Genomic DNA, 16,690 nt, shown 5'->3' with positions numbered 1-16,690 from the left:
CGTTTCTGATTTTAACATTAGAAAGTAAAGGCGAAGCTCTCTTATTTTCAGCATGGTGGAAACATGCCATGGGTCGTCTGTGCTCTAATATTATTTCAATTGAGAATAACAGTGCTATTATAATGAAAATATTTTTAAATTGGCAAAAATTAAAAAATAGGACTCTACGATTCGTCTAACAATAATATTTAATGCATTTATATTATGTCAACTTTTATAACTTATGTAAAAGAGCATTAAGAGAATTACATTTGAATCTTTAGACCTACTTTTTCCGGAATAATTTCCTTTGGGAAGAGCTCTAATTTTTAATGGTCGTTCCATTTTATAAAATCCATTGCATTCATATCATTAATGTGGAGAAACACACATTATATTATTTTAGTTTGAAAACCTTTGAGAATTCCCTTATGATCCATTATTTGTTACACACACCTGTAGTGGTAATGTGAAATCTTTTACTTAATTTTCATGTTTTCTATTCCTGGTTAATTCTTTACTTTGGTTAATTCAATTGAGAAATAATGCTCATCAGATCTACTTTACAACTTTTTAATAAATCAGATATCTTATTACATAATATAAATAATATTAATATGATAAAGTGATAAAAAATCAGTTGATTTAGCCGTAATTACAGAGGAAGCTTCTTTCAACATTAAAATTTTGAGTGTGCGAAACAAACCTATTAAAAATAAGTTACAAATCATAGAGGGTTCATATGTACACAAGTGGAAAATTAGTGTAAAGCAAGGCTCCATTTGATGGACCCCAAGATTTGGTTGAAAGAACAGTGAAATATCTGTTGAATTGCCGGAAATGCGTCGGTTGTCTCGATGTTGCTTTGTAGAAAAAAAGGCGCATGCGATTTCAGTACATTGGGGAATGATTTTTCTTTCACATAATAACACAACACTTTTTGGTGGCCTTGTCTTCCTTGTTGTTGGTCACCTCTTCAGCAGCCTTGCGCTTGGCAATTTTCTGTAGCAGCTCACAAAACACCTGAGAGTGAAACATGTACGCCAATGAGAATTTTCGCAGTAAAATTGTAACGAAAATAGCCAGCTAATTTCAGTTTTCTAACAATTGAAACACCATAGTAACTTTGTAATGAAAAAGGCACTGATTAGTCCATAGATAGAAGATACCTTGGCAAAAAATGCCTCCACCAGAGGTTATGCGAGTGCAGAATTTAAAAAATCCATTCCGATAGTTTTTTATGCGTATTTCTAATTTACAATAGCTAAAAAAATGTAATTTGACTTCCTACCTTGGAATGCAGATTGGCAAGAAGAACCCACCGTGTATTAATGAATTGTTAGCTCAAAAGTCAAAACTAGAAAATGGTGAGTGATGAAAGAGTAAAGTCAGAGCTGGCCCACAAGCACAACAACAAGATTGTAAAGAAAGCATCGACGTGCAGCACACCTAGATTGGGGATTCGGCTCTACAAGATGGTGCATTTGCGTTTCTTCCTCTTGCACTTTTCCTTGCCCTTGCCGTTGTTGGCCTTGTTCTCCTCCATCTTGCGCGACCTTATTTCCCGCATCAGGTCGAAAAAGACCTGTAACACCAACCACGAGTGCTCTGACTGCCGCTGTCCTCACTTTTGAGTGCGCCTCGCGTGCAAAGCCGTCAACGAACAAAACACTCAGCAAGAACGAAGCGAAAAACCGAAATATAAAACGAGCAAAAATGAAAACGCACCTTGTCCACGTTCTCGCGCGTCTTGGCCGACGTCTCGACGTAGGGCACGCCCCATTGCTGCGCCCGCGAGGTCGCCTCCTGCAGGCTAACCTTCCGCTTTTCCTTCAGGTCGCTCTTGTTGCCCACCAGCAGGAACGGAATGTTGTCATCATTTTTCACTCGTAAGATTTGCTCCCTGAGGCACAACAGTTAGCACGCGGTTCGCAAGTTCCCACGCCGCAGTAATTACCTGAACTCCTCTGTCGACTGGAAACTCTCGTGCTCTGTGATGGAGAACACGCAAAGGAAGCCTTCACCGCTGCGGAAGTAGTTATCTCTGCAAACCACGATCGTGAATAAATTAGCATTTTTCCTCCTCAGAAATTAAATGCCGTAATTTAACAAAAATCACATGACCCTAAGAATTGAATGAATAAACAATGAGGCAATTAATTACCTGCACTTTATATTCGTCATTATTGGTTTACGGTGAGAATAAACAGACAAACAACAATAATAATATTTCCAAATTAAACATAAGAAATTTTAAAAGAAAACTTACGCAATTATTGATCAATTTTTTGGATGGGATAATTATACTAGATAATATAAAAATCCGAAATCAATATACATATAAATGCAAAATTAGGAAGGTGCTACGATCTTCAGCACCAAAATTTTGAAAATTTACTTTAAGCCTGAACCAAAAATTAGCCCTCTAAAACCTAAATTTGGGTGTTGAGCAATGCAAAATTCCAGGAAAAATTCAAGCTTTGAATGAGCAAATTGTGTATCTCCTAAATCACGTTAGCAGATATTCAACAGCGTGATTAGCACAACACTGTCAGTACATATATTGATGAATTGACTTATTATCAATCCAATTATCGATAAGAATGATATAAATTATGGGGAATGCATTTTTATCTTTGATGAATCATTAGAGATAAGACTATATTATCGTTTTCCATCTTGTGGAAATAGCTGCGAAACACTTATTTTTCTAGTTGAAAATATAAGCACCCTCCTCCATTATGCTGTTATACAGAATTGTCCTGCTCTACTAGTTTTGGCCACTGGCATTTCCAGGCATATAGCAACAATTACTACTTTTATATATATACACTACTTAGTCTACTTATTATTATGAAGGGATTGACAATGAGCTCCGCCACTTAAAAAATTAAATTATATATTACTATCGTAATAGATGCTTGTTATTGTATAATTTTAAAATGGGCTTAACCACAGTATTAATGATTTAAAAATAATTTAAATGTGCTCAAAACGGCATCCAAAAAAATTGATTTTTTTATACATTTTGAATGGCTTAACTCCAGCTATATTTTCTAACCTTAAATAAAACTTGAGGCATCGGAGACAATTATTAATAAATTTTTGGTTGGGAGTTAATAATATGCAAAAGCCTAATTGATGCAAAAATCATTATCTCTGTTATTCAAAAGGTCGCACACACCTACAGCTTTTACAGGTATTTTTCTATAATAGCGGTTCCTATATTTTAAATGTGAATCCCTTAAGAAGAGAGCCAAGTAAAATAGCTGATTGTTACGATTCAACATCCCTTGGAGCTATTCGCATAATGTTATGATGCGAGAATCACATTAAGGTATTTTCAAGAGCAACATAACTAAAGCATGCACTTGTCTAGCCTTCGTCTCCAAGGCTGGAGTGCCCTTTTCAGGCTTCACTCTACAACAACAAATCATTGATGTATAACCACCTGATTGCTGCGTAATCCTCCTGTCCAGCTGTGTCCAGGATGTCGATCTGCACCTCCTCACCGTCCAGCACTACCTTTTTCCTATACGAATCCGCCTTTGTGGGCTCGTAGTCCTCGACAAACTAATAATTTTTATTGTATTAGTCATAAGACGGAGAGATGCGAATAGACGATACCGACCTCATCATACATGAACTGCAGGGTAAGAGCTGACTTGCCAACGCCTCCACTGCCCACCATGATGACCTTGTGCAGCGCCGGCTGCACCGCTGGCTTCTTGGACATCTTTGCGGATCTTCTGGCAACAAGTGAGACGGGAATTTAGTATTTACAGTGCTAATTGACAGGCCAGACGTGAGTCACGCCCATCCATATTGCTCAACTGATCGACTGCGAAAACTCGACGCGAGGAAAAGACTACGATTGACTCATCAACGCTGAGGAAGTCGATAAGAAATGATAGCTCTTCGACCAGGCAGGATGTGCAGCGCGGACTTTGAGCTCCACATTCGCGCAATATTTGCTAGTTAAATGTTATTTGTGTATCATACCTGTCAAACCGCTGTGATCGAGGGTCAACGCTCTTCTTTGTTGGCGGATCCGCCTGTTACTCGTCGCGCTTTCTTGCCTCCGAATCGCACACAGGCTCACTGGCGATCGGCACAGTATGGCTAATTGTAAGGACAAGGGTTCGCCGCTAATTAATAATATCCACCATGCAGTCTTTTCGTTTAGGTTTCGACGCCCGTGAGTGAGTAGGACAAGACCAAGACACCAGAGACGACTGTAAATGAAAATATATCCCACCTCTCCCACCTACAACTCTATTGTGACGTCATCCAGTTGGAATGTTTTACGCGCCAAAGTCCACTCTACTTTGAAAGTTTATCTTGTGATCACAATTAATTTTATCTTGTGGAAAAAATTACATTTCTTAATGCAATATTGAAAAATGGAGAGGATTATAAAAATATTTAAATTGCGACATGAAAATAATTTGAGGATTTTTTCATGAATAAAAATCAATCAAACAAAGTATTAGTACTTTAAAGAGAATACAATGACATTCAGTTAACCAATATTTTTTATTATAAAATGATATCCAGGCATAAATAATCGAGGGAATTGTTAATTAAATGAAATAAATGAATTCTTCTAAAAGTTATTTATACACGTGAAACTAATTTAACAGAACGTTTTGCTGCCTTTTGCTCATAATTGATTTCCGGCAACTAATTAACAAAGACTCAATTTTGTCAATTTGATCATCTCTATTTTCAGGCCATTCTAAATTTGGTATGAGAATACAGTTATATCCTACTTTTTCCAGCCATCTCAGTTTCATGGCTAGACTACCAATCACTTGGTTTTCGTCGCCCCTGACAACTAAAGACCTGCACGCATAAACCACTACTGCCCAGTTCGGGCTGTCCGGTTTCTTGATCACACCTGGCCACTGAAAATCAAAATCACTGGGGAAGTCTTCAAAGCTCTCACAGTCCTCACTGAATTTCAAAGCGATATCAGGCCAGAAGAAATTGGGCAGCAGGTGTCCAATGTACATTTTGCTTTCCCAGCTGGGGCCAATGATCTTTGACATGGTGAGCGCGACTTCCTTCAGTTTCTTGTCATTATAAGAACCTTTGTCCATGGTTTGGTTAAAGTCGCGGTAGTAGTATGGGCTCTTACTGATCTCCTTGGACAAAACCGATCTGGACTTCTGCTTCAGTCTGGCACCTTGGTAGTCAGGACACTCGACCTCGAGCCCAACGTCCAGAGACAGGATCTCAAAGCCAGAGTCCTTGACGGAAGGTGTGTAGATGACATTGAGAAACTCGTGGCTGAGAGCCCTGTCCGCCAGCTTGTAGTCGTAGAGGCCGGCAACGCTGAGGTAGTGCAGCAGAGAGGTGAAGCTCCTCGGGTACTGGTTGCACTCCTGCTCTCGCTCCGGAGAGTGCAGCTCATTCATGATGAACTTGTAGAGGTCGTCCGTGACGCCCGGCACCTCCTTGGGCCACTTGAACATCTGCAGAGTCAAAGCCAGCCTCTCCAACTCTTTCAGTCTGATCGATTTGATGTTTCTGAGCAGACTCTCTGTGACGCTGGACAAGAGTCCTTGGTGGAAGACCTGCACGTTGGTGCCGGCCAACACAAGGTGCAGCTTGGCGACACTGTTCAGATCACCCCTCTGTACTCTGGGGTACAAGGCCTCAAACACCTGGAGGAGCAATGGTACCAGACCAATATGCAAGCCCATTCGGATAATCTGAAAAAGGAAAAATCATTATAAAAATATTTTATTGCAAAATTATCATATTAACTATTTTTATCTTATTTTAAAAGATATCAGACTAGGAAAATTTTTATGATTGGAAATTTTCATTCTAGGTAGGCTATTTTGATGATGGGAGAAATAATTGGATTTGTCCTTCTTGGTTGAAGTTCTAATTTTATTTTTCACGACATGTTTCAATAAAAAGATAAATTCAACATGAAAGATGAAACACCTCTAAGTTTTTTAAATTAACCCACAAATGAATTTCCAGCTAATAAATTATTTTAATTGTTAAAAATTCTGGCAACTACGCATTAACTGCTTCTTTAAGTCAAACTCCTGTGAAACCTTTGCATTATATAAAAGAAAAATGTGTGCAGGAGTAAATATAAGATTAACGATTGGAGGCCATTTTTCTAGTTAAATTTCCTGAGTGGCTCTCAAGAGAAAGTTGCTGAGGAATTACCACAAAATTAAGAAATTGTTTAGAGAATTGGTATTATTCAAAAAGTCTAAATTTAACAGCTTACAGTTGCAATTTAAACTATGCTAGTTGGTGGGAACAAAAAATCTTGTGTTACGTTCATTTGGAATCAGAGAGAAAATGTGAGCTTTTTATGGACAAATAAGAACTATTAAATAAGGCCAGACCTCCTGAACAGCCCTGCTTTATTCATGTCTCGAATTACCTTTGCAATACAGCCAATAGTGAGAGACTCAGCAGTATCGGCATTGGAGATGAGCTTTCGGAGAATCATCTCCATCAGGTTGAAGCTGACGATCCTGGTCTTGGTCTTGAAGAAGGCCATGGCGCAGACGCCAACCTCCTCCATGCTGAGCGCCGAGATGCGCTTTTCCAGGTGCACCTGCAGCCCAACGACCTCTATGTCAGGGAACACCCTCCTCACGTTGACATAGAAGAGCATCTGCACCAGCTCGGCCGAGGACAGGCTCTTGTAGTTACGCAGGGCCTTGCGGCAGGCAACTCGACCAAACTTGCCGATGCGCAGCAGGGACAACTGGTACCAGTGGTCCATCACGAGTAGCAGCTGCGGCACCGACCAGTCGCGAAACTTGGTCATGCACACCGAGTCTAGCTGTAACCACAGCTCCTTGAAGTTTGGAGATTGGACTGAGCTGGTCGGCGGCCACATGTTCAGGCAGAACAGCACCTTGCACAGCTCCTCAAAGGTGAATGATGGAGACGCATTTATCAGTTCTGCTACCTGCCAAATTATTATTATTATTATTTACAGTCACACTTACAATTTCATTAAATTGTCATTTTTCTTTATTTTCATTAAAAGTGGTAGAGTTAGAATTACGCAAGAAGTTTTATAGCTACTGAAGGGAAATAAAGGGTGGAGTTAGATTCAAGGAATCATTTGAATTAAATAAAATTATTTTCTTGAGAGGCAAGACTTGATCAGACGCCAATAATCTCCTTGCGGGGAACAACCCTTTGCTAATGGGAGTAGAAAATAAATTTGTATTTTCTTTACCAAAGTATCAAAGCAAGGTTCTGAAATAGGGATGTCCAGTCCTTGGTCTCTGACGAAGTAGGAGATTCTGACGAATTCGTCGACGATTGTGTCGCCCTGCCACTGGTTGTTGGCCAGCTTCTCAGTGAACTCGTCGCTGATCAGTGGTTTTTGGGGCAGGTAAAAGTCTTTTGAAATAGGAGAAATGGTGGCCTGGTATTTGGGATCCCTGACCAGGAAGCTGTGCGAGGTGATGTTCTCGTTGTCGTAAGTCATCTTTGCCAAAACGATACGACTAGTGTGCATGAGCCTCAACCGCACCGGCAACTGGATGGCCCTTGTCGTTGGTGCCCTCAACGTGAGGGCCACCCGCGAGCTCACAATCAGTCTCTGCAAGGCTCTGGTAATCATCTTTGGATGCTATATTGCTGAGTTTGTATGTATAAAATATGAACTAAAACAACATGTTCACTTGTATCACAACTTAAAAGCAGAAAAACGATGGTTGTGCGGCTTTGGCTCCAGCCGCGTGGTGTTTTGTTTACAAGTGGATCCGTGACGTCACGAGATTTTCCACGCCCCTCGCATCGACGCAGACTTGTGAGTTGACCGTGCGCGATCAAACCAAATAACATCTATGTGTTGAATAGAGAAAATCCAATTCAACATTTTACATGTTACCAGTCTCGGCTACGTGACTTAAGTTAGGTTTTGTTAAGGAGAGTAGAGACTCTCTACTCTCCTTAGGTTTTGTTAGCGTACAAAATGGAAATAAAATATTGCTTTTATTTATATATGAATCATCGAATCTAAAAAATTGCAACAATTTTCAACTTACATTGTGTGTCTCTGTAAGGTGTGATAAAAAATGGATTCTTAAGTTTCAAAACTTTGATTCAAAGGCACGTTTATATTTAAGATAATATTTTATAAACCACATTAAGTGAGCAATTAATCAGCGACGATCTCCAAAAACATCCGGAATTTCTCATTTCTGATTCAGAATTCTGTAGCTGATAGCGCACGATTTTTTTTTTTTTTTTTTTTTTTGAGATTATTCAAGTACTGCTATTTAGTCATGCGGGGCCCAAACAGTACCATTTTTTCCTCATATATTTTTCACTATTATAGCTATCGCCGTTCCAGAATTAATTTTCCGCACAGAGAGTAGAGCAATTCATTTTTTTTTTATTTAAATATATTGTTTGAGGTTATTGAAAAAAACAATATAGCTAAATATGATTCAAGCTAAATTTAACGTCAGTTTGGGGCACTTTGGGGAGGTTCTAAAAGTGCTCTGAATTAGAGACATGATAAAAAAATGCCCTAAATCACTTTAGTTAAAATCAGAATCTCTGAGTGAGTATTTTAAATAAAAATGTTAGCTGTATTGTTCTAAAAGGGCAGCATTATTTGCTCAACTATAAAACTAACAATAAAAGTTTTGATATCCTAATTTGAAAATTTGAAAATGTCTTGGAAAATCGTGGCAATTCTACAGGTGACAATATTTAAAATCTAATTAGAGTTGTACACAGCGATTGTAGCCGATTTTAATGTTTAGGACCGATTATCTCTGTTGAGAGCTTCATAAACTATCATTTAAAAATAACCAAATTCATTTAAGTTCAAGAAATTGTTGGAGGTTCAAATTATTTGAGTGATAATATGGAGGAATCTAGCTATAGAACATTTAAACCCCCGAAATATACAGAATCATCATCAAAATGTTTTTATTTAACTTTTTCAGTAAAATTCCAATTCCCTCAAGACTTCCGTCATTGTTATTTCCACCTCCACGTCTTAAAAATTGCTTTGTACCTATCGATACGATCATTTCTTCTTGGCATGCTATTATTTTGTGAATGTTTTTTAACACGCCGGTACAAAGTCGGCAAAGAAGTGTATTAATACTTCGTACTCGGAAAGTCAGAAAATGGATATAAAAAGAGGCGTGGTGTGCGCCTGCAATTTTCGGGGGTGTATGCAACCCGCTTGTTCTCATTGACAGGCGGACAGCATAGCTCGGTTTGACGCAGGGGGAGTTGGGTCAGACAAATCCGCTTTATATTACGTTTAAACATTTATTTTACATTTTGATATACATTATATTCCAGGTAAGAGTGGACAAAGAAACAAATTTAATGTGGAAATCACTAGTCAACTTGATTCGCTTGCCTAATTAATTATTGTACATCTATACAGTCGATTGAATAGCAGAGAGAGGGGATTCGTCTGTTTTTATACCCAAAGAGATCACACGCAACATAATTAGGTGGAGACCACTGTGGTTGGCGGAGGAGCGGGACTGACTTTGAGTCTCTCGGCAACCGCGTCCTCCTCGTCACTCGACGTCGCTTGCGCTGGCGAAAGTCTGCTCGTGGCCGTGTGCTGCGACGGGTAGCCGCAAATTGGCCTACAACACAATCAAAAAAATCCTGTTAAAATTGTTGCTAATTAAATCACATTTATAAATTAAAGAACATGTTATTAGCTTGTTGGTCTAATTAATTGAAGGTATACAGCGCATGGAAAATTACGAGGCACGCAGTATCAACTTTCGGGATCAACAATATCAGATCCCATTTTTCATTGTTAATTCTAATTCACATGCATGCCTGGAAAAATACCTAGACGGGACGATATTAAAATTTAAAGTCCATTTAACATTATTTGGCAGATTTCCCCATATGTTTAAAATTATGGCTTTTCTGTTAAGGCTATACTCTAATCCATTAACTCATTTTTTAGCTCAATTTGATCTGGTTTTATTTCATCTTAATTTTCCCGTTAGAAAAAGAAATCCAACCTCACATTCCCGTCTAATTGTTTTGCAAACAAACAACAATGGAAAATGATCAATTTTTAAAAATATTCAATTTTATCGAGGGAACTAATTTTGACTCATAGTTTGTTGCATTCTTGAGAGATAAATCAATATGAAGACTTCATCTTCGTTGAAGAAATAATTTTTTTATAAAATTATTTAACAAAAATTAATTGTAACTCAAGAGTTACCGAATGTAAATAGAGGAACTTTTCTCACACAACTCACTTTTGAGGTACCCTGTAGTTGTCGACGATTTTGTTGCTGAGGTTGGTGGGCTCGTTCTCGGCGGCCGCCCCCGGGGGCGGCTGTCCAAGCAGAAGGGGCGGCGCTCCGAGGCCGAGGCACCTCATGCGCCAGGCATCCTGCAGGAGCTGGAGGCGCGCCTGCTTCCGCCACTTGGCTCTCCGGTTCTGGAACCACACCTGCACCCTCGCTTCGGACAGGTTGATCCGCAGGGCCACCTCTTCGCGCAGGAACACGTCAGGGTAGTGCGTCTTCTGGAACAGCGCCTCCAGCTCTTGCAGCTGCTGTGGAGTGAATGTCGTCCGGTTGCGTCGTTGCTGCCAAGAACAGAATGCCATGGAAGAGATTTTAATACCATTTTTCCCAATCACAAATAATTTTAAGATTAAATTTGGGCAAAATAGATCTGTTATTGGAACTTAATTTTTTTCCTTTTCGGAGACACATATATTTTAAATATGTATTTTTAAGAGGATTAGTCCAGGCCTACAGATCTTTAATATAGAGGGTAAGAATTAAAAATTATTTGCACTGTTGGCTGAAGTGAGCGATAAGTTTTGAATTTACTGGTTTACAAATTTTGACTCTACCGACGCTATACTAACTAAAATAGTACCAAGATAATTACAACAAAAGTTCAGATTCCAGATTTTACTAATTTAATTGCAAATTGAAATCACTCAACAATTTTTACATGTAAATTTCGATTCCTTAAGCTTGAGATCTTTCCAATAGTATATGCTTTTTATGACGGAGACACTCCTAATTTATAAATTGAATGCGAAATCAAGTTGGAGGAACCTGTTCATCGTATGAAAAGCTAACAAGCCTAAAAATGGTACAGTGCGTTTTAAATTGAACTTAATCCACATGGATTTCATAATATGACAACAGGAATATTCTGGGATTTTAATTATCATTCTACTTCCTTTCTTTTGTAGAAGGCTTATTTTTTGTTATTTTAAAAAAATTCTGATAGGACTTCAACTGCTAACGGTTTATTTTGAAGAAGTTTGAAGCAGTTTACAGTACCTTTCAACCTTTTTTAATTGGGATGTATTTCCTCAAAATAATGTAGAAAAATTAAAATAATTAATATAAACATAATTAATATCAAATATCCCTGTTTAAGGGGATTTCACCATTTCTTGATAAGTAAAAAGCTTTAGGTGAAGAGAAAATTGAATTTTGAAACGTAATTCCTGCGTGGTCCCGAAAAGCAAGCAATGTGGTAATTAGTTTCACCTAATGCAGCTAATTTTCACTACTCAAAATATTGGGATATTTTCAACCTATAGATAGTAAACACAGAAAGCCCTAAGATTTTTTTTATATTTGGAGTTTTGCTCGTTTAATCTGATAAAAATTAATTTATATACGTATAAAGCATTATAATTAGTGATTGAAATGATTACCTGCCGTCTGCGTCCGAACATATACTCGGAGAGGAGATCTCCTGGCAGGGGAGACAAGAACGGTCCTGCCATGGTGGCTGCCGCGCGAACAATGCGGGGATGATCAAGCGGCAGGTTCATATCATCCCCCAAAGACCGCCTTTGCAAATATAGAGGCGGGGCGATGCTCGGCAAATAGAGAGTTCACAATCGCCACATTAGCCAATGAGGGGGTGAATTCGATTATTCTTATGCATCATCACATTAAAGCATCCCCCTGAGTGCGCGCCCCGCCGAGTAATTTTCGCGCACACCTTCTCTCATATCATTTCATTGCAGTTTTTTCTCTCGTTCTTCCAACGACATCTCGTTGCCCTCCACCGACGCGGAAAATAATTCGTATTCGAGTGCGCGCGTATAATTAAAAACGAGATTCAATAGAAAGAGCGCGGCAGAGACAATAGGGCTGTTACCCTAATAGAGTGATGACGACGACGAGTGCCACGCACAATGGCACCCAAGCGCGCCACTCACTCGGCTCGTCTGCACAGCTTTTTTGCCGAAGTGGCCACGCACTTGTCGCCAATTGTCTCCGCGCAGCACACACACACACACACACACACACACACACACACACACACACACACACACACACACACACACACACACACACACACACACACACACACACACACACACACACACAAAACAAAAGTAGTGTGGCTGTTAAATCCGAGGCGTAGACTGGTAAATTTCAGTTCTTCGACCTTTTTCATGACAGTTTAAATGAAAACAATGGAGAATAAACAAAAAATTCTGATATTTCATAAACTGTGTTTTATCTTACAAGATTAACTGAATCGACTATTTTAAACTGACCATCGTCAGAAGTCAGAAATTTGTGGGTAAAAAACTGATCCTGAAAAACATTTTTTTCTTAAATATATGTTAGCTAATGCAATTTTATTGAAATTAATTTGAAACTGTTTATTACTACCAAAAGTTACAGAAATATTAAATGTCCAAATAGCAAGTACAAATTTTGCGCAGTTTGAACAGCATTTAAGGCTGTCTTAATTAACTGACAAACCATTGGTTTGATTTACTTTGATAAAAAAAACACGTTTAATCTTACTAATTTATTGTCAAGACGTGTGTACACGTTTATTCTCACTCATTTAACTATAGGAAAACTTTTTAATCCGTGGTAAATATTCCTATAATCTCTATCGGAGAGCAACTGTTTGAGCTCAAAGCCACCTCATCTACTCTATAATTTAACCAGCCTGTTGGTTCGCATTGTTAAGGCAGTCTCAGGAGCAATGGGAGATGTTTGAGCTGTCCGAGGATCTAATACTGGCTGCCCAATGTCAGAGATGCCAAACGGTGGTTAATTTATAGTAACTCGAAATTCTCAAATAGCTCAATTCAATGGGAGGCGCATCGGCACCGACTCGCCACTTGCTGGTTTTCGCACCTTTCCAGCGGCTTTAGGGACAAATCTCTGGCGTTTCAATAAAAGACCTCGGTGCGGGGACGCGAGAAGATGGCCACATTGGGTCCAAGCGCCTCTGCGGTCACTCGGGCCCCATGTTATCCTCTCGGTGGTGTTATTGGGACCTGGATTTCTTGCAAATCCATTTTCAGTTAATAGCAGCTGTGACCTCCATGACTTATTATTTCCACTCCCATTACGCTAATTGTAACTTTCCAATTTTAATTATTGGTTCAGCTTCAGCAGACAGACAATAATGGAGAGAGAAATGAATATTTAATTTTTGTTGAAATAAATGTGCCTCTCATTATTAAAAAATTCATATTTTCCAAAGTAAATCAAGTTAATGGTGCTTGTTGCGGAACAAGTGCCGCATGCGGGTCCGTTTAGCAGGAGGGCTATAAAATCAGCATTTGGGGCCGCAGTTATTAGAGGCCAGGCCGGGGGGAGGGGGAGATGGCTGCGTGGATATGTTTATTCAACAAGCACACTCAAGTGTAATCACTTTGGCACGGCCCGAGGAGAGTGACGGCTGGCAGCTGCGGAGATTTGAATAGCCCTGCGGGGGATATATATGAGCGCTTTCTGCTGTGTGCGCCCTTATCGCATCGGATTAATCAAATGAATTACATTTTAAGCGATCGCACCTTTGAACTCGCTAAGCTAACAAGTAGCACTCGAGCGAATTAGACACACACAACAGCCCTGCTCTATCTGTCTGCATGCACGGTCAAAAGTTTCTCGCTATACAAATTAACGCATTCGGAGATGAATTAGCAGTAATTGGATTCGACCCTCAAACGCGGCTCCTCTTGTTTCTCCATCTGACCGTGTTTTCCTGTAAGGTTTAATTAATTAGTTCCCGTTTGCATGCACACCGAGCCATGCTAACAAAGAATCAAACCAGGAAAAATTATTAATGAAAGAGGGCTATAAGCTGTACAACTATAACCTTTAAAAATAAAGAAAGCTGCTATTTAAATTTAGTTTAGTAACAACAATGTGTATGAAGTTAACCCTTTTGGCAGGACTCGAGTGCACGGAATGAAACTGTTAGCCCCGTTTGTAAGTGTTGAAGTGCCCGAAAACTGTTTTCAAGTTCAAAGCTACCGCCTGTGGAACGACCTCACGCCGAATTTGTGCATCAACGAAAACTTACGCACCTTCAGAGAACTCCTAAAAAACAGTTCCTATGAAGATTTAATTCAATTGAATTTTCCTTTATTCATAATTAAGTCGGAATATCTACAATGACTTTTGAATAGTTTTCAAGATCAGTTTTAAAATTCATCATCACACATATACCATATCTATTTACACACACACGTCTTTCCACTCACATTTGGCACATAAAGGTCGTTTTGGTTCACTTGGGGATTTTTCCTTGTACACCTCACAGAGGGGTCAGAATCTTCACTGTTTAAGGGAAACTTTTCGGGGTAGCGCCTTGCAAACTTAACACACTCTAATTTGTAAAGACCATGTGACCCCCTAAAAGATTACACCTTGCGCCAAACAAGACAGAGCTTCCGAAAAAATCTAAAAATATTAAATTTTCAAAATCCATATTTTGGTCATAAAACATTTAATAATTTTTATTTTCTTAACATAATGCATATGTGTTTTGGAAATTGCGACGCTAAGCTTCTCATGAATGTACAAATTTAATTCTTTTTTGAATTACTTGAGGTATCAGCCAGCCGCGCCAGCCGGCAAATTTTGGGTCACGTGGGCAGCCGCCATCCGCCGTGAATCTGGCTAAGCGGCGCCGGCCACGCTAGCCGCCGGCGAAAAAGTGTCAGATATCAAAAAGTGCAGGAAAAAAATGGCTTGCGGACCATCGGGCCGTTAAGCTCTATCAAGCTTCATGTTTAAAATATTGTCAGCCGCGCCAGCCTCCGGTGAAAATGGCAAGCCGCCACCACCGGGCAAAAAATTCGGCTAAGCCGGTCCGGCCAGCCGCCAACTTATATCAAGTGGCTGACACCTCTATTACATAATTTTTAACTTGTATTGTGTTTACAAAATTTTGACATCTCTTAAATTTGCTCTTGTAATAGAGCTGTTAGTATAAAGAGTCGAATAGTAAAGAACACATTTATCTTTATTAACAAGCAAACTTGTATAATCATCCTTGTAGTATTTTTTCTCAATTTCAAAAAAGATCTTTAAAACTAGTGTAATAAGCCTTTGCAAAATTTTCGATCTGGATGTTTTGATGCAAAACATTTTGAGGCATGTATGCCAAACACTAGTGAGCATAGAGAGTTTTAATCTTTTGCTCTTGCTGGAAGCAAATTAAATGTGAAAAAGTGGTATATTTGGTGCAGTGTTGAGGCGCATCCGCGTGTAAAAATATCAATTGCAGTGGTAAATCACCCGTCGTCATCAGCCCCGAGCCCTTTTGTGCGCCTCGAATGAAGCGCGTTTATCTCTTTTCACACACACCCATGTAATGCACGCTAATGACGAGACGCAGAATTCAAATTCATTGTGTTACCACCGAGAGTAATAAATACAGTACTCGCACACAACACGAAAAACGAAACAAAAACACACAGCAGCTACAGCGAACACACACAGCGTTGAGATAATAAACATTTACGTGCTGCTCTGAGCTTCATGGGAATTTGAATTAAAACGGGTTGCGGGCAAAATTGCACTTCTCACTTCGTACACTACTGTTTGCTCATGGGAAGGTTTCGTGATATTATTCATTCTTGGTCTTTAAATAGAACAAATAGGCATGGACGGCACGTGGGTAATAAATTTAAAATTTTGTAAAATAAATTATCATCACACACTTTCGTATCGTACAGTGACTCTTTGTACAGTCCTCATCAGCAGTACTTACAAAGAGAAATTAATATGAAAAATTATTCAATTAGTTATTAAACCCGACCAGTTTAGGCGAATCGAAATAACTCTGAAATCAGCGAGGATGAAAACTTGTTATCCGTATATTATATACCTCTTAAGAATACAATAAAATCGAAAACTTTCCGTGTTGTTGGAATTCGGTGTTTACCCCAATTTGGTTGTGTGCGGAACCACAGGGGACGCGAGATGTGATTTCAGCTAACACATATACAAACACACGTACGCATGGATTGTGTGTATGTGCGAGCGAGTGAGAGCGAGGAAGCACGCGAGATTGTCTAATGAGGCGCACAAACGCAGTGTAGCGCGCTGCAGAGAGCGAACGAGAGAGAGAGAGAGAGAGAGAGAGAGAGAGAGAGAGAGAGAGAGACCCTTGAAATCATGTGTCACTCTCGCATTGCGGCGGTAAATAATAATTTCAGTGTATTATTATAATATCACAGAGGCGCGCGCATGCATTGTTATTATTTTAATCAGTCAAGCTGTCAACACTAAAATATACACATGCTGCGCCTGGCGTGTCGTGTCGCCCGCCCGCTTTATTATTATTTGTTGTGTACGTGAGCGCCGGATTAACCGCAGCGAAGCTGCTTTTTATTGTGATAAAAACATAATTATTGTGTTGCACCGCAGCCGCCGATGTATTAACACCCCGCGCAACA

At 39.4% G+C, this 16,690-nt stretch overlaps 3 protein-coding genes across 6 annotated transcripts; all 3 read right to left on the bottom strand.

Annotated features, from left to right (window-relative positions):
* Positions 1 to 536: 536 nt before the first annotated feature.
* Rala (Ras-like protein A) lies at positions 537 to 4,216 on the bottom strand. 4 transcript variants are annotated; one of them, XM_065488578.1, is made up of 7 exons: positions 3,982 to 4,216; positions 3,611 to 3,728; positions 3,431 to 3,552; positions 1,937 to 2,023; positions 1,708 to 1,882; positions 1,429 to 1,564; positions 537 to 1,002 (listed from the first exon to the last, which is right to left on the bottom strand). In XM_065488578.1, the coding sequence occupies exons 2-6, from the start codon at positions 3,713 to 3,715 to the stop codon at positions 1,448 to 1,450; spliced, it is 606 nt and encodes a 201-aa protein (XP_065344650.1). In that variant the 5' UTR covers positions 3,716 to 3,728; positions 3,982 to 4,216; the 3' UTR covers positions 537 to 1,002; positions 1,429 to 1,447. The 4 variants fall into 4 exon arrangements, with proteins under 4 accessions (XP_065344650.1, XP_065344651.1, XP_065344652.1 ...); XM_065488579.1 differs by having other exon boundaries at positions 3,611 to 3,725; XM_065488580.1 differs by lacking the exon at positions 3,982 to 4,216 and adding an exon at positions 3,814 to 3,836.
* A 280-nt stretch (positions 4,217 to 4,496) lies between these two features.
* LOC135942458 (FAST kinase domain-containing protein 5, mitochondrial) lies at positions 4,497 to 7,730 on the bottom strand. Its single transcript, XM_065488577.1, has 3 exons — positions 7,208 to 7,730; positions 6,395 to 6,931; positions 4,497 to 5,696 (listed from the first exon to the last, which is right to left on the bottom strand). Exons 1-3 carry the CDS (start codon positions 7,595 to 7,597, stop codon positions 4,611 to 4,613), a joined length of 2,013 nt encoding a protein of 670 aa, XP_065344649.1. The 5' UTR covers positions 7,598 to 7,730; the 3' UTR covers positions 4,497 to 4,610.
* A 1,515-nt stretch (positions 7,731 to 9,245) lies between these two features.
* Positions 9,246 to 11,783, bottom strand: LOC135942622 (dorsal root ganglia homeobox protein). The gene is made up of 3 exons (XM_065488834.1): positions 11,675 to 11,783; positions 10,242 to 10,576; positions 9,246 to 9,602 (listed from the first exon to the last, which is right to left on the bottom strand). The coding sequence occupies exons 1-3, from the start codon at positions 11,744 to 11,746 to the stop codon at positions 9,458 to 9,460; spliced, it is 552 nt and encodes a 183-aa protein (XP_065344906.1). The 5' UTR covers positions 11,747 to 11,783; the 3' UTR covers positions 9,246 to 9,457.
* Positions 11,784 to 16,690: the final 4,907 nt, after the last annotated feature.

Source organism: Cloeon dipterum, chromosome 4 (assembly GCF_949628265.1).
Source record: "Cloeon dipterum chromosome 4, ieCloDipt1.1, whole genome shotgun sequence".
Taxonomy (NCBI): domain Eukaryota; kingdom Metazoa; phylum Arthropoda; class Insecta; order Ephemeroptera; family Baetidae; genus Cloeon; species Cloeon dipterum.
Note: the sequence above shows the minus strand (reverse complement) of the source record. Positions and strands in the feature narration are given on the sequence as shown.

Excerpts from the sequence above, each read along its gene's own strand:
- Rala (XM_065488578.1), bottom strand. The coding sequence starts at position 3,715 with ATGTCCAAGAAGCCAGCGGTGCAGCCGGCGCTGCACAAGGTCATCATG. Across the intron at positions 3,553-3,610 it reads TGCAGTTCATGTATGATGAG|TTTGTCGAGGACTACGAGCC; the intron begins GTCGGTATCGTC and ends AAAAATTATTAG. Across the intron at positions 2,024-3,430 it reads GAGGATTACGCAGCAATCAG|AGATAACTACTTCCGCAGCG; the intron begins GTGGTTATACAT and ends CGTGGTTTGCAG.
- LOC135942458 (XM_065488577.1), bottom strand. The coding sequence starts at position 7,597 with ATGATTACCAGAGCCTTGCAGAGACTGATTGTGAGCTCGCGGGTGGCC. Across the intron at positions 6,932-7,207 it reads AACCTTGCTTTGATACTTTG|GTAGCAGAACTGATAAATGC; the intron begins GTAAAGAAAATA and ends ATAATTTGGCAG. Across the intron at positions 5,697-6,394 it reads CTATTGGCTGTATTGCAAAG|ATTATCCGAATGGGCTTGCA; the intron begins GTAATTCGAGAC and ends TTCCTTTTTCAG.
- LOC135942622 (XM_065488834.1), bottom strand. The coding sequence starts at position 11,746 with ATGGCAGGACCGTTCTTGTCTCCCCTGCCAGGAGATCTCCTCTCCGAG. Across the intron at positions 10,577-11,674 it reads TGTTCGGACGCAGACGGCAG|CAACGACGCAACCGGACGAC; the intron begins GTAATCATTTCA and ends TGTTCTTGGCAG. Across the intron at positions 9,603-10,241 it reads AACTACAGGGTACCTCAAAA|GCCAATTTGCGGCTACCCGT; the intron begins GTGAGTTGTGTG and ends ATTGTGTTGTAG.